Raw genomic sequence first — 16528 nt, forward strand, 5'->3', positions numbered from 1 at the left:
TATAAATAGTCTTTGATTCTGATGAAAAACAGTCTCAGTTAATTATTATTACTTGTCCCAAGAGTGAATGCAGCTCAATAATAAACAACAAATTATTAAACAAATTTATTGAGATATAAACCAATCAATTTTGAGAGATAAACCAAGCGATTGATGATGTAATGTCTGAGGATCTGTTTGATTATACAGAAACACAGCACCAGTTCTACTTATTTCAGGGCCCTAGGCGAGATATACCAGTAGACATGAGGCCCTTCTTTCTGGTATTCGCTCTACGATGGTGGGGCTTACTGTTGGGGACCCTAAAGAGTACAGATTTGGTGGTGCTTACTGTCGGGGGGACCCTAAAGAGTACAGATTTGGTGGTGCTCACTGTTGGGGGGCCCCAAAGTCAGCTTTGGTGGTCCTTACTGTTGGGGGGCCCTGAAGAGTACAGCTTTGGTGGTGCTTACTGTTGGGGGGGCTCTACAGGGTACAGATATGGTGGTGCACCACCAGGCAATTGCCTCTTCTGCCTACTGATTAAACCGTCTCTGCAGAAACAAGATTGAATGCTCTGGGTGCCCACCTGACTTCCCGTGCCGGGTCGAGGGCCATGCTGCAGATGGCATGGACGAAGCGCTCGCTCAGGTCCTTCCTCATGGACAGCAGGCGGTTAGCGTCCTCGCACTCAGACACCATCCACAGGTGGTTGGCGGCGCACGCTCTCACAGCTGAACAGCGGTGCCTGAGGAGGAGGAGAGACCAGACCGGTCAGAGAGAGACACCCAAGGAGGGGAGAGACCGGAAGACTAGTATGCACAGAACTATACAACTCTACTCATTAACCACAGCTGGCTGTGTGTGTGTGTGTGATCTGACTTTGGCTGAATGTATGTAAGCGTGTGCTGTAAGATTAATATATGTGTAAAGATGTGTGTTATGTCTGTGTTTTTCTGTATTTATGCATGTATGTTACTGGACACCTTCATTTTCCTCTGGATTAATAAATTATACTCTATAGCCTAGCGAGCTAAACCCCTAATCTTCTCTACTCTACTCTAATAATAATAATATAATAATAATACTTTCGTTTTATATAGCGCCTTTCAAAACACCCAAGGACGCTTCACAGAGTGTTGTGTTGGAGAGTGTGAGTGTGTGTGCGCGTCAGTGTGTGAGCATGTGTGTGAATGCGTGAAAGTGCTTGTGGAACTAGCAGCCATAAGCCTCCAGGAAGAGATGTGTCTTAAGGTGTTGCTTAAACATGGCCAGTGAAGGGGCATTTTGGATGTGGTCGGGCAGATTGTTCCAAAGAATGGGAGCAGCAACATGGAAGGCTCTGTCACTGGTGGCCTTGAGCCTGGCACGAGGGACGATCAGCTGGCCCTTGGAAGAGGACCGCAGGGATCTTGAGGGGTCATAGGGGTGAAGGAGGTCACTGAGGTAGTGGGGTGCCAGACCATGGAGGGACTTGAAGGTTAGGAGGAGGACTTTGTAGGTAATCCGTGACTTGATGGGGAGCCAGTGACGCTGCTTGAGAATGGGGGTGATGTGCTGCCAGGGTCTAGTGCCTGTTATGATCCTGGCAGCAGAGTTCTGGACATATTGCAGTCTGTCTAGGGCCTTGTTGGGTAGACCAAGCAGGATGGCATTGCAATAGTCCAGACGGGAGGAGATGAAGGAGTGAGTGAGCGTCTCCGTAACTGTCTTAGAGAGTGAAGGCCGGAGTCTGGAGATGTTTCGGAGATGATAGAATGCCGATTTGGTGACTTTTTTGATGTGGGAGTGAAGTGAAAGTGATGAATCCAAGATGACACCCAGGTTACGTACTTCGGGGGATGGGGTGATGGTGCATCCATCGATGTCCAGGTGGAGATCTCCAACCTTCCTTTGCAGCATTGCTGGTGCCACCACCATGAGCTCAGTTTTATTGCTGTTCAGTTTGAGGAGATTGTGTGTCATCCAGGTTTTGATGTCCTGCAGGCAGTGGACGAGAGGGGTGGGGGGGGATAGAGGGGTGGGGGGGGACAGAGGAGAGGGTTTGGTGCTGATGTATATCTGTGTGTCGTCGGCGTAGCAGTGGAAACTGAGACCATGGGAGCGGATGATACGACCAAGGGGGAGCATGTAGATGGTGAAAAGAAGGGGGCCAAGCACCGAACCTTGCGGAACGCCGTGGCTGATGGTAACTGTGGTGGAGCGTGAGTCTTTGAGAGTGACATATTGTTGGCGGTTGGATAGATATGAATGAAACCAGTTAAGTGCTGTGCCAGTTAGTCCAGTAAACTCTGAGAGCCGTTCAAGCAGGATGGAATGAGAGACTGTGTCAAATGCTGCTGAGAGGTCCAGGAGGATGAGGATGGTAAGGTGGCCTTTGTCAGCAGCAGTGAGGAGGTCGTTGGTGATTTTGACAAGTGCAGTCTCTGTGCTGTGGTGGGCTCTGAAACCAGATTGCAGGGGTTCAAAGAGCTCATGGTGGGACATATGCTGCTGGAGTTGGGCCGCCACTGCCCTTTCCAAGATTTTGCTGAGGAAAGGAAGGTTGGAGATCGGACGGTAGTTGTTGGGGTCGTCAGGGTCCAGACCAGGTTTTTTCAGGGTGGGGATCACAGCAGCAGTTTTGAAGCTGGCAGGCACAACACCAGATTCCAGAGATGTGTTGATGATAGTTGCCATGATGTGGCAGAGGGCAGGAAGGCAGGCTTTAACCAGGGTGGTGGGCATGGGGTCCAGCTGGCAAGAGGACGACTTGGCTTTGGACACCAGGTCGGTGACCTGGGTATGGCCAAGGGAGGCAAAGCAGGAGAGGCGGTGGGCAGGCAGCGGGGATGGCAATGTCCTGCCATGGCTGGTGGGTGTCAGGTGGCTCGTCCTCGTGGTGCTGGGGTGGAGCTAGGAGCTGCTGGTGGATGGTGTCGACTTTACGTGTGAAAAAGTCCTGAAAGCTGGAGCACAACTCAGCAGCATCCGATGGTTGGGGTGTTTGGGGAGGGCGGAGAAGGCGGTTAATTGTGGAGAAGAGCATTCTGGGATGGTTCTGTTGGTTGTTGATTAGAGTGGAGAAATATTGTGTTTTGGCTGTAGAGAGGGCCTGCTTGTAGCTCCTGACGTGGTCCCTATAGGCCTCCAGGTGGACAGTGAGGCCGGTTTTTTTGTGCCGTCGCTCTAGCTGACGCCCGGCTTGCTTCATGAGGCGGAGCTCAGATGTAAACCAGGGAGCAGGTTGGGAAAAAGAGACTGATCGGGTGGTAATGGGTGCCACGACATCCAGGCTAGTGGCGAGTGCAGTGTTGTAGTGTTCCACCAGGGTGTCCACTGAGGAGGCAGAGTCAGGAGCTACAAGATGGGTCTCTAGGGTTTGAGAGAGCAGAGGCAGAGACACGTTCTTGATGTTACGAAAGGTGATGGTTCGGGAACAGTGTTGTCTGCGATAGGGTACGTTGACGGTGAACAGAATTGTACGATGGTCTGATATGGCCAGGTCAGTGCACTCGAGGTGTAGCGGGGGTGTGCCAATGCTGCATACCAGGTCGAGGGTGTGTCCTTTGTTGTGGGTGGGGCCCTGCACATGCTGAGTGATGTTACAAACAGTCCAGAAGTGACAAAAAGTCGGCCGCAAAAGAGCAATTGCTGTTATCCACGTGGATGTTGAAGTCGCCCAGTAAGATGGTCGATGGGGACATGGGGCAGACAGCAGCAAGCAGCTCAGTGAGCTCAGGGAGGAAGCTGGTGGAGGGTTTGGGAGGCCGATAGATGAGGACCAGTTGTAGCTGTGCAGCGCCATTCACTGTGAGATGGAGACATTCAAAGGATGATGCACTGACAGGATGTTCTTTGACCACAAAATCAGAGTGGTGTATGATGGCAAGACCACCACCGCGGCCGTGTCCGCGGGCCTTATGTGTGTAGGTGTACCCAGGTGGAGTAGCATGGTTGAGACTGACAAAGTCCTGTTGGCTCTGCCATGTTTCAGTTAAGCATACAAAGTCCAATTTTCTATCTGTGATAATGTCATGAATAAATACTGCTTTGTTATTTATGGATCTGATGTTCTGTAACATGAATGAAGCAGTCCTGGTAGAGGGTGCAGAGCTGTCAATGCAGATCAGGCTCCGGAGATTGGCAGGTGGGGGGCTCTATTCTACTCTCCTCTACTTGAGGTCTGTGCTGATGAGTTTAGTGATATGTCATATTTGTGCAATGTGTATTATAGTACATGTATGCTGGTGAACACTATCGATTCCCGCTGAGATCACCTCAAGGTCCTCCTCTACTCTCCTATCCTCTACTCTCCTCTTTCGTGACTATCTACTACACTAACGCTTCAGCTGCCCTAGCCCCAGGCCAAACTCGTGTGTGTGTGTGTGTGTGTACTCTACTTGGCTTTTTTTTTTTTTTTAATTACTAACCCTTCTTTGCACTTGTTGTTCTGTATATTTCCTGTGCACTTGTATCTGCTAGTGATGTTGGCTATGATTATGTCCTCGTTTGAAAGTCGCTTTGGTTATAAAGCACCTCCCAAATGCAATGCAATGTAATGTAATACTACTACTGCTCACTTGAGGCCGGTGCTGACGAGGGCGGCCACGCTGCTTTCGGGTGACACGCTGAGCACCATGTGGCTGAGGGCCCTCTCCACGTCGTCTCTGATGATGCGGTTGGCATCTCCGGCCTTCTGCAGCAGCACGCGCGCCGTGCCCGGCGCCTCCGCGTCCATGCTCTGGCCCAGTTTGGTGTACATTTGGGCCAGGGTCAGCATGGCGGCACGCGACACAGCCGTGTGCTGGTTCTTCACCTGGGATTAGCAGAGGGAAGAGATAGTAAGACATGACATTATTTTCATGTACTGTGTGTACACACACACACACACACACACACACACGCGCGCGCACACGCACACACACACACACACACACAAGTTCGTCTGAGTGAATTTCACGCAGATGGAATCGAATAATTGAAATGATCAAATAATCGGACAATTGAAAAAGCCTCACTACATCATCACCACACTGCCACGACATTATAGAGTCTTAAATAAGAGATAAAGACACGTTCATTACCATTTTGGTGAAAATAAGGTTATAAGGGTGGCTCCGCATGAAAAAAAAAGGTAAACGGGAGCAAGTGTGCACTGCAGACATTCCATAGCCTACTATTCTCATATTCATATACATACATGCTCAATAGAAATGACCTGTATCATGATTTCCCAGCTTGGGCTCAGTAAGGCATATCTTTCTACACTATATCTAACATCAAGACAGATCATCACTGCTGTTTTTAGCGTTACGTCCTGCACCATCATAGTGATGTGAGTCACACAGTGGTGAGTCTTGTACCATGAAGTTATTACCATACTAATATTCTCAGCAATGATATTTAACCCATTTTAGCCTTAGCCCTTTTTGGGAAAAGGTGCCCTCTGCCTATCAAAACCTAAATATCTCAGCCTCCGAAGCACATAAAAAAATAAATAAGTTGCATTTAAAAGCTAGGACCCTAATTTTGCATTAGAATGTGTTCATTCAGCTCTAAGATGCCCACTTTTAAATAAAAAAACTCAAATCTCAAGAACCTGAATGCAGCGTATATGTCGATCCAGGCTAAAATGGGTTGAAGTAATGGTATTAAGTCTCACGTACCTCTTTGGTGAGGGCCAGGCACAGGTCATGCAGCCTGGGCAATAGTGTCTCAGTCTGCTGCTCACACAGACGCCTGATGAGGGTCAGGCCCTCCACCTTCGTCTCCCTGCAGGAACACAACACCAAGCAATGTGTTACGCTAGTGTAACCCACTGAAATATTACGGTTACATTTATTATCGTATTTCCTATGTGTTTGTCTATGTAGCTGCAATTTCAATTCCCGTCCACTAGGTGGCAGTAGAAACACTGTTAGGAAGAGAGATACGTAGAGTAAGAGCACTGGTTGCTATAGATACAGAGCAAGATACCAATGAAAGGAAAAGATCGCATTGAAGAACAGTAGAGAGAGAAAGAAGATTACAAGTTCAATTATTTTCTTTATTTTCATGAAACAGTTTAAGAATTTTATTTTGTTTAAGTTGTGATACCTTTGAGAAGCCAGATTCGTTTGAAAGAAGATCCGGACTGCACTGGTTATGTTTATTTCTTTCCTTTGCTCCGGTGAGTTTTTATTTTCATGTCTTCCCGCGCTAGTCGCGATATCAGCTGTCTTTGTTTTGATTCACGGTATTTGGTGACAAAATATGATCTGAGCATAAGACACATCTTGTGAAGATGTGTTACATTCATATTGTTGTATTATTTCGTTGTGTACGCTTATTTTGAGTAACTGTGATGTATTTTGACTGAAGCTAAAAAACCAACTGGAGTTGAACTGAACTGTAATTGCCTATGCTCGTGAATAGTGTTTAGAATGTATATGATTGAGCTACTAAGCTAGCGACTGGGTTTCATTTTGTGCAGTTTATGGACTGAATGGACTATTACGTTTCAACTACTGCACTTTGAGTATTGAAGGATGAGTTTCTGAACTGACAAGAATGAATGAGGAAAGTGTTGACAGTGTTGTTATCCTGCTATGCAGGTTGGTTTTTTTTTAAGAGCTTGATTCCAACGAACTTTCGCCGAATTTCCCTGGGTGCACGCGCGGCCAGTAGTGAATGACGGCCTGTTCCCACTTTGACGGCCATTTGACGCTCATAAACGCGACGCACCTCCCTTTTTTGACTGAATGCTTCTTGTCGGAGCACATGCAGGGGCGTGACAGAGTACACTGAACAGGAATATCTCTGTCTGTCTTTCTACACGTTTATATCGATTAAGCAAGCTAACCAGCGATAGTAACATCAAAGTCTGCCCTTACCTTACTGTGGACATGTGTTTACTTCACACATTTCATAGCCATCACGTATTTTGAATGTCCTCAAAATGTACATAATCCTTTGAACATAAGCACAAAGACCTTGCACTTCATAGTTTCTTGTAGTGTATGAATCTTACATTAAAATGTATGATAACCAGTCATAAAACTACTTTTAAGCAGCAAAACATAGCCCTTGGTTTCATGGGAAGTTCTCATGTACTCGACAATCATTGGATAACGCTCCGCGTTGGACGCGAGTAATTAGCATAAAGTAGAAGCTCGCTCAACTTTTTTGACGCGCGTCAACTGTCAAAGTAGCCGCGCCGCGTATCCCAGAAGCCTTTGCGAGGGCGTCGCCGCTTTCCATTGAAAATGAATTGAAGGCGTCGGCGTCAACGCGCTCGCCGGCAAAGTGGGAACGGGCCGTCAGAAGAGGAGCGTCTGGCCATTCGTCTCCACTACAGCCGCGTTTCGTTCCGCATCCAGGCTCCAGAGATAAGGAGATTCATTGCGCACACCCGCAAGTGGGACACATAAAAACATACTACCCGGGTAGATGGACACTTTTGGACTTTATTTATTTATTTGATTATTTTATTTCTTTATTCAGAGCTCTGAGGGTTTTTCTTTTCTACTTTCTTATTTAATCTACTTTTTCTATTTATTTTCTCTTCCTCTTTGAAAAGGACAATACTAAGGACAATTTGAATACTATACAGAGAGTTTTCACTTGAGTGTTTTTTTATGAATAAATGCCGGCAATGCTTTGAAACTTTACCCACTGGTCATAGTTATATTATCCTAACTCCTTGAAAAGAACCTTTGATTAAGGGTGCTCAGTTAATCTCTATTTATACTCTATGCAGAGTACCCTACCTTACATAATTTGGCGAGCCTGCTCCCAGGAGTTGGATAATTTTATTTTTGACTTTTTATTGCCGGTTGACTTGAGAGATAGATGCTATTTTTTCTCTATGTTTAATGTTTTGAAGTTTAACAGTAAATTGAATTTACACGTTTTGGGTGACTATGGATTCTGAGAATGCCTATGGTGTTAATTTAAGAAATGCTGTGTATATTGAAGGTATTACACTGCATGACACTGATGAGCAGATTACTGAATTTTGTTCCACTTATGGAACTGTAGAAAGGGTACTACGTGTTAGACAGACAGGACAAGTAAATGGCGTTAAAGCCCTTGTGGAGTTCGAAGCAGAGGAATCAGCTAACCTATTTGAAGTAGTTGAATACTTTCCCAGTCCCAGATACCCTGAGATATTGCGGCGTGTAGGTAAGGCTTATAGAATGACTCCCACTCAGCAGAGAATGACCCCCACTCCTCAGAGAATGTCACCTACTCCTCAGAGAATGACCCCCACTCCTCAGAGAACGTCCCCCACTCCTCAGAGAATGACACCCACTCCCCAGAGAATGACCCCCACTCCCCAGAAACCCCCCAAGGCCGAACCACTACACTTAATTAGTGACATTTCCTCTGATAGCGAAGCTGACTCTGATGACCATAGCATTCCCCTAGTTCGTAGGAAACACACTAGTGCATACCCACCTCAGTTTTATTCCCCTGAACACACCCCTAAAAGTAGATACACTACAGGGCGTTCATTCCAATCCCCCCAAAGAGCATTCAGTGAAGACATTGTTAACCCACCAGATGTGCAGAAGATAATTGTAGAGCATGTAATTAAAAATGACAGAGTTGACACTTCAAACCAAGGATTCAAACGCCTTCGTCCCTTCTCAGGAAAACTTCCCAAGCCTGCTAACGAAGCAGATTTCCAGACATGGTCTCTCCACGTGGAACTCATGATTCAGGACAAAACCCCCCTTGACGTACAGCGACGTCAAATCATAGAAAGCCTCCTCCCCCCAGCCTCCGATCTAGTGAGACAGCTAGACTCACATTCACCCCCCTCTGATTTTGTGAAGCTTCTCGAGTCAGCGTATGGACTAGTGGAGGATGGCCAAGAGATCTTCGCAAGATTTCTCAGCACTCATCAGAATGCCGGAGAGAGAGCCTCAGAGTACCTGCTGCGACTTCAAGTGTTGATCACTTCAGCCATAAAGAGGGGTGGTGTTGCCAAAGCTGACGCCAACAACCAGGTGCTGCGGCAGTTCCAACGTGGATGCTGGGACCAGTCCCTCATTCTGTCCCTGCAGTTAGGCCTGAAAACAGACGCGACCCCAGATTTTTCTGAATTCCTGCTTCGAGTGAGGACAGAGGAAGACAGTAGAGCAGCCAAGCAAGATCGGATGCACCGCCATCTAGGCAGCACAAAGACCAGATCCATGAACGTGCAGCTAGTGGAAGAAGCATCTTTCTGTCATGACCCAAGCCCCAATGTTCTTGAAACGTACATTAATGAAACCGAGGCCTTACGCAAGCAGGTTGCTGAATTAAAAGTGCAGCTCACAAACAAAAGAGAGCAACGACAGCAAAGACATGCCATGCAAAATCCCCAGACTAAAGTCACTGGAACCCCTCCAGTTAGTGCCATAACTTCAGCACAATCCCATCAGACACTTCCAAAGCCCATGCCGAAGCCGTGGTTCTGTTTCAAGTGTGGAAATGACGGTCACTTAGCGAGACAATGTGAAAATCCCCCCAACAAACCACTGGTCGACCAGAAATACAGAGAGCTGAAGACCAAACAAGACCAATGGCAAACTCAGTACGGGCATTTAAACTGGACAGGGTTGCAGTAGAGGGACTCACTGCACCCCCACATGAGCCAAAACGTCCCCCAGAACACCCAACAAGAGAAACTGCATTATGCGAAAACCATTCCCCAAGCCAGCCACTGGGAGGTGCTCTTCCAGTAGGCTTAATAATAGGCCCAAAGTGTACCTCTGCTGTTGTCATCGAGGGTGTTCAGTGTGATATGCTGTGTTCCATTACCCGTACTTACCGCCCTTTCCGCACTGTGTTTGGGTACGCAGGGTGTTCCATTTCTAATCGCGACGGTAAAGTGTACTGTAAATTACCCGGATAACGCCCCCAAAACGGCCATTTTTCGAAGTGTGGTGTTACTGTACACTTTTCGCACTCAACGGCCGCCATGTTTGTGACGTAGTTGAGTGCCAGATCTGTCAAACGGTTGAATCTCCGTGATAACAGCATAGTTTTGATTCCAAAGACAATCGCCATGTGTATTAGAGGCAGGGGTAACTTAAAAAAGTGTTAGCATAAGGAACAGTGCCTTCCGTGTTGAATTGCATATTGGCGGTTGGTAAACTCGGATGTCACGCGACCAACCGTCATTTCCGTTAAGTGTATCAGACAGAACGGGAATCGGAATGTACTCGCCTCGTGAATTGCGGAGGGTGGAAAGGGTACTTCACTGCACTCAAACAAGGTACACAGTACAGAGGGTGAATAATGGAACACAGCAATAGTCTGCTAGATTCAGGTTCCCAGGTCACCACAGTTTCCCAGTCCTTCCACAAGACCCACCTCCCACACCTGCCCATTTACTCCATCCAAGATTTGCTAGACATAGAAGGGGCTGGTGGTCAAGAAGTGCCCTACTCTGGCTACATCCAGGTCAGCATTGATTTCCCAGAGAACATCATGGGGAAACCTGTGAAGATCCACACCCTTGCACTTGTGGTGCCTGACCACAGAACCAACATGCATGTCCCCTTGTTAATTGGCACAAATGCTCTGGACCCCCTCTACGAAAACTGTGCACCCACCCAGAATGAGAAACACGGATACGATGTCAGCAATTCCTCCCCACTTGTAAAGACCCTGTACAACAGATTCAAGATGAACCAGCAGAATGGACGAGTAGGCACTGTCAAGTTACAGAGCAAAAAGTGTGTCATCATTCCTGCAGGAGAAAGGATAGCCTTGAATGGCCAGACATGTTCCTGTGTCAACGAACGCCACCCTCTTAGTTGACCCCCCTCAGTCCAGCCTACCTGCCGGCCTCCTGTTCTGTAGCTACGTCATGACAAGTCCCTCAGTCCCCTCTTTTAAGTTGCCAGTCCTAGTTAAGAACGAGACCGCACATGACATCAGACTTCCTAGAGGCCATGACATAGCAAAGCTCTCATTCCCCACGGCTGTGTCATGCCTACCTGCACAGAGCAACAAAGTCACCCAGAGTGAGCCCCCACGTCCCGGCCCATCCTCTGCAACCTGTAACACCATGCATGTGTCTGATGGTGGCAAGCTCACCTTCGACTTCGGTGACTCTCCTCTGCCTGCAGAATGGAAGGAAAGAATCACAAAGAAACTGAATTCAGTGTCAGATGTATTTGCACTCGATGACCTCGACTTTGGCCATACAACTGAAATCAAACACAAGATACGCTTGTCAGATCCAACCCCATTCAAACAAAGACCCAGACCAATCCATCCTTCCGACTATGAGGCTGTCCGGAGACACCTGAAGGAACTTCAAGATGCTGGCGTGATACGAGAGTCCGAGAGCCCCTTTGCCTCCCCAATTGTTGTGGTTAAGAAGAAGAATGGTGACATCAGATTGTGCATAGATTACAGAAAGTTAAACAGACAAACCATCAAAGACGCATACGCTTTACCCAACATTGAAGAAGCCTTCTCAGTCCTCACCGGGTCGAAGTGGTTCTCCGTCATGGACCTCAAGTCTGGCTACTATCAAGTTGAAATGGATGAGGACGACAAGTGTAAGACAGCGTTTGTGACACCAATGGGCTTCTGGGAATTCAACCGCATGCCTCAAGGGGTTACCAATGCCCCCAGTACATTTCAGAGAGTCATGGAGAGGTGTATGGGTGGAATGAACCTGAGAGAAGTCCTAGTCTTTCTCGATGACATCATTGTGTTCTCTGAAACACTTGAGGAGCATGAAGACCGTCTACTGAGAGCTCTTCAGAGGGTGAGAGAATTTGGCCTAAAACTGTCGCCAGAGAAATGTCAATTCTTCAGAACATCTGTGAAGTACCTGGGACATGTTGTGTCTGCGAATGGAGTAGAAACCGACCCCCAAAAGACTGCTGCCCTGACAACGTGGCCCCGGCCTAACAACATCAAAGAGCTGAAATCATTCCTTGGATTCGCCGGGTATTATCGAAGATTCATTAAAGACTACTCCAAAATCGCAAGACCTCTGAATGACTTGACAGCTGGGTACTTACCACCAAAGAGGAAGGTGACCTCCCCCCACAGCAGCTCTCATCGACCCTCGAGTGCTGACTACAAAAAGCCCTTCAATGAGAAATGGACCCCTGTCTGTGAGGATGCATTCAACACTCTTATTCAGAAACTCACCTCAGCCCCAATCCTTGCCTTTGCTGACATGAAAAAGCCCTATGTAGTCCACACTGATGCCAGCACTCATGGACTTGGTGCCGCATTATACCAAGAGCAAGATGGAAAATTGAGAGTGATCGCTTATGCGAGCAGAGGGCTGAATCGTTGTGAGCAAAGATACCCTGCACACAAACTTGAATTCCTCTCTTTAAAGTGGGCTGTCACAGAAAAGTTCTCTGACTATCTGTATGGGGCGAAGTTCACCGTCATCACAGACAACAACCCACTGACGTATGTTTTGACATCTGCCAAGCTTGACGCTGCAGGCCATCGCTGGGTAGCAGCCCTCTCCAGCTTTGACTTCAACATCCAGTACAGAGCTGGGAAGAAAAACCAAGACGGAGATGGCTTGTCAAGGCGACGTCATCCAAACGACCACTGCCAGCCTGATCCCACTTCAGATGATGAGGAGAACCGTATCCAGCGTTTCCTTGCACAGTTCCTCCAGGAAAACAAAGAACCTGACTTCCCATCTGAGGCTGTGAAGGCAGTTTGTCAGAGGCACCAGCACTCTTCAGCATCAGACAAGGGGCCAGACTATGAACATCCACCTGTGCCAGTTGAGTGTTTGGCGATGGAAGTTTCCGTTATCCCAGAAGCATTCTCTCAGACCGATGTACCTGGATCCTGTTCGTTGCCACGGATGTCTCTTGAAGATTGGGCCCGCGAGCAAAGACAAGATCCAGTCATCCGTAGAGTCATCGACATCGTGAAGGAAGGGAAGCGACTCTCCTACAGAGCAAAGTGCCGTGAAGACAGAGAAGTCCAGTTGATGCTGAGGGCAATGGACCAGTTCGTCTTTTCAAGTGACGTCCTGTATAGAAGACGAGTGAACCAGGGTGAACCTTCTCTTCAACTTGTCCTCCCAGTCAAGTACAGAAAAGCTGCCCTGGAAAACCTCCATGATGCTGTCGGACATATGGGCACTGAAAGAACGCTGGACTTAGTCCGTGCCAGGTTCTATTGGCCCCGTATGTATGTTGATGTGAGTGAGAAGATCCGAACATGTGAGCGATGCATCCGAAGGAAGGCGCATGCTGAGAGAAGTGCTCCCCTGGTGAACATCAAGACCAGTCGACCCTTAGAGTTGGTGTGCATGGACTACCTGTCGTTAGAACCAGACGGAAGAGGCACGAAGAACATCCTCGTGATAACAGACCATTTCACCAAGTACGCAGTGGCAGTCCCTACAGCTGACCAAAAGGCAAAGACTGTGGCAAAAGCTCTCTGGAACAACTTTCTCATCCATTACGGATTCCCTGAACGGTTGCATAGCGACCAAGGACGTGACTTTGAATCAGCCCTGATCAAAGACCTCTGTGCATTGCTCAGCATCAAAAAGACCAGGACTACCCCTTACCATCCCCGGGGGAATCCCGTAGAACGTTTTAACAGGACGCTGTTAGAGATGCTGGGGACGCTGGAAGAAGGAGACAAGGTTAAGTGGAGGGACTTTGTGCAACCCCTTGTACATGCATATAACTGCACAAAAAACGACACCACTGGCTACTCTCCTTACCAGTTGATGTTTGGCCGACAGCCAAGACTCCCACTTGACATCGCATTTGGACTTACTCCAGAAGGTCCCAGTAAGATCTCCCACTCAGAGTATGTCAAAACGCTGACAGAGAGCCTAACAGAGAGCTACAGACTTGCTACTGAGAACAGCCTGAAAACTGCTCTGCAAAACAAACGCAGATTTGACAGCAAGGTGAGAGAGTCCACGCTGTTACCTGGAGACAGAGTCCTTGTGCGCAATGTTGGCATCAGAGGGAAGCATAAGATTGCAGATAGATGGAGTGAAACAATTTACAAAGTCATCAAGCAAATCCAAGACTCCCCTGTGTATGTCGTAGTCCCTGAGCACACAGATGGACCTGAGAGAGTATTACACAGAGATTTACTTTTGCCATGTGGTTTCCTCCCATCCACCGTCAATGATGAACAGCCTGCACAGAATAAACCCCAACAGAAACCTGACAACTTACCTGCTCCTGATCCCGATCTACCTGATGCTGAAGGAGAGTCCAACGACGACGAAGAGGAGTATTATACCCTCTATGATCAACTCTCTGGGGAGTCCAGAAATGCTCGAGCTGAACAGGAAAGACAGATTCCAGAAGTTGAAAGACCTGAAACTGACCAGTCGGCCACCCATGACACTCAGCTGAGAGTTGAACCAAGCCCTGAGAATCCAGACACAAGTGTGAGTTCTGAAAAGTCGATCCTTGATCCCGAAGCTCCAGCATTTGAGCCTGCAAACGATGAAGCAAGTCTGTCGCAGAATCTGTCTGAATCCGAGTCCGTAACAGCTGAAAGTGTTCCTGAAGTTCCTGCAACAGATCACAGTGAGATCCATAGCCCTGGAAGTGAACGGAACGATGCATCACCACGGAGGACCAGTGGAGATGTGCTGGAACGGATGGAGGAAGAAGACACTGAAATTGCCCCTGACAGTGAGGTCCCACAGAGACGATCTGCTCGAGAGCGAACAGTCCCCGAAAGACTTACATACCCCACTCGAGGGAACCCCCTACACACTGTAATGCATTCCATTTTAGCTGGTTTAGACCAAGCTTTCTCCCAGACCCTCGTCGATGCCCCTTCCCTATACAACTTGACCCCTTTACCCACTGATATAGTGTAGGATACACTTCCAGTGTAGTGTAGAACATGCAAGGATGCATGCAGATTAAGGAGGGGAGGATGTAACCCACTGAAATATTACGGTTACATTTATTATCGTATTTCCTATGTGTTTGTCTATGTAGCTGCAATTTCAATTCCCGTCCACTAGGTGGCAGTAGAAACACTGTTAGGAAGAGAGATACGTAGAGTAAGAGCACTGGTTGCTATAGATACAGAGCAAGATACCAATGAAAGGAAAAGATCGCATTGAAGAACAGTAGAGAGAGAAAGAAGATTAGAAGTTAAATTATTTACTTTACTTTCATAATACAGTTGAAGAATTTTATTTTGTTTAAGTTGTGATACTTTTGAGAAGCAAGTTTCGTTTGAAAGAAGATCCGGACTGCACTGGTTATGTTTATTTCTTTCCTTTGCTCCGGTGAGTTTTTATTTTCATGTCTTCCCGCGCTAGTCGCGATATCAGCTGTCTTTGTTTTGATTCACGGTATTTGGTGACAAAATATGATCTGAGCATAAGACACATCTTGTGAAGATGTGTTACATTCATATTGTTGTATTATTTCGTTGTGTACGCTTATTTTGAGTAACTGTGATGTATTTTGACTGAAGCTAAAAAACCAACTGGAGTTGAACTGAACTGTAATTGCCTATGCTCGTGAATAGTGTTTAGAATGTATATGATTGAGCTACTAAGCTAGCGACTGGGTTTCATTTTGTGCAGTTTATGGACTGAATGGACTATTACGTTTCAACTACTGCACTTTGAGTATTGAAGGATGAGTTTCTGAACTGACAAGAATGAATGAGGAAAGTGTTGACAGTGTTGTTATCCTGCTATGCAGGTTGGTTTTTTTAAGAGCTTGATTCCCAACGAACTATCGCCGAACTTCCCTGGGTGCACGCGCGGCCAGTAGTGACTGAGAAGAGGAGCGTCTGGCCATTCGTCTCCACTACAGCCGCGTTTCGTTCCGCATCCAGGCTCCAGAGATAAGGAGATTCATTGCACACACCCGCACGTGGGACACATAAAAACATACTGGGTGATTCTCACGAAATCGTACATATGAGGTGGCACGAACCATTGTGGGGAATGAGTAAATGCTATCCAATTCAGAAAAAATGGCTTATATACATATAAGCATGGGCTATCAGGGAAATAATAAAAGGAGAACAATATTATTATTTTAAATATATATTTTTTACAATTTATTGTGAAATTCTCAGTACCGCAACGCGTCCTTTGCTAAATTTTGACTCTTAAAGTGTAAATATTTTATATTTTTAATAAAGAAAGAAGTCAGAACTTAGATGCATCTTATAAACTAAATAGTGACAGTGAATACATAAGTAGTTTTAGGAATTCATTCGCAGAAGAGGAGAAAATATTAAGAAAAACAACTTTGGTCAACTTTGGCCAAGACCAAAATTCTCAGCCTCCGCAACATTTTTAAGCATCATTTAAAACCAGAAATAACAGAAAAAAACAAGTAATTTTGTATGGGGGGATTCCTGTTACCATAACACCCAAGATGGCCACCAAGATGGCTCTTCATTCTATATCTCTCCAGATAAATGTTCACAATTTGGTTGCCAAGGTGCCTACACAACTTTTTGTTTCTCATTACCGATACACAAAGTTTTCATTGTTAAAATAATGTATATTTTGTTCTCTTTTGGTAATTATTTAGTCTTTTTAAGTCTTAATACAAATATTTAACAAAAGTTATCC

General features: G+C 46.6%; 2 protein-coding genes across 2 annotated transcripts in view; one reads left to right on the top strand and one right to left on the bottom strand.

Moving 5' to 3' along the window:
• Window positions 1-16528, top strand: part of LOC134446768 (coiled-coil domain-containing protein 113-like) — a 44237-nt gene that overhangs the window by 25899 nt on the left and 1810 nt on the right. The gene's annotated exons all lie outside the window — the stretch shown is intronic.
• On the bottom strand, window positions 2801-3766 carry LOC134447024 (uncharacterized; the record flags this gene model as incomplete). The annotated part of the gene is made up of 1 exon (XM_063196308.1): window positions 2801-3766. A coding segment is annotated over exon 1 (966 nt), but the record flags the coding sequence as incomplete, so codon positions are not given.

The sequence above is a fragment of the Engraulis encrasicolus genome, chromosome 4, assembly GCF_034702125.1.
Source record: "Engraulis encrasicolus isolate BLACKSEA-1 chromosome 4, IST_EnEncr_1.0, whole genome shotgun sequence".
NCBI lineage: Eukaryota > Metazoa > Chordata > Actinopteri > Clupeiformes > Engraulidae > Engraulis > Engraulis encrasicolus.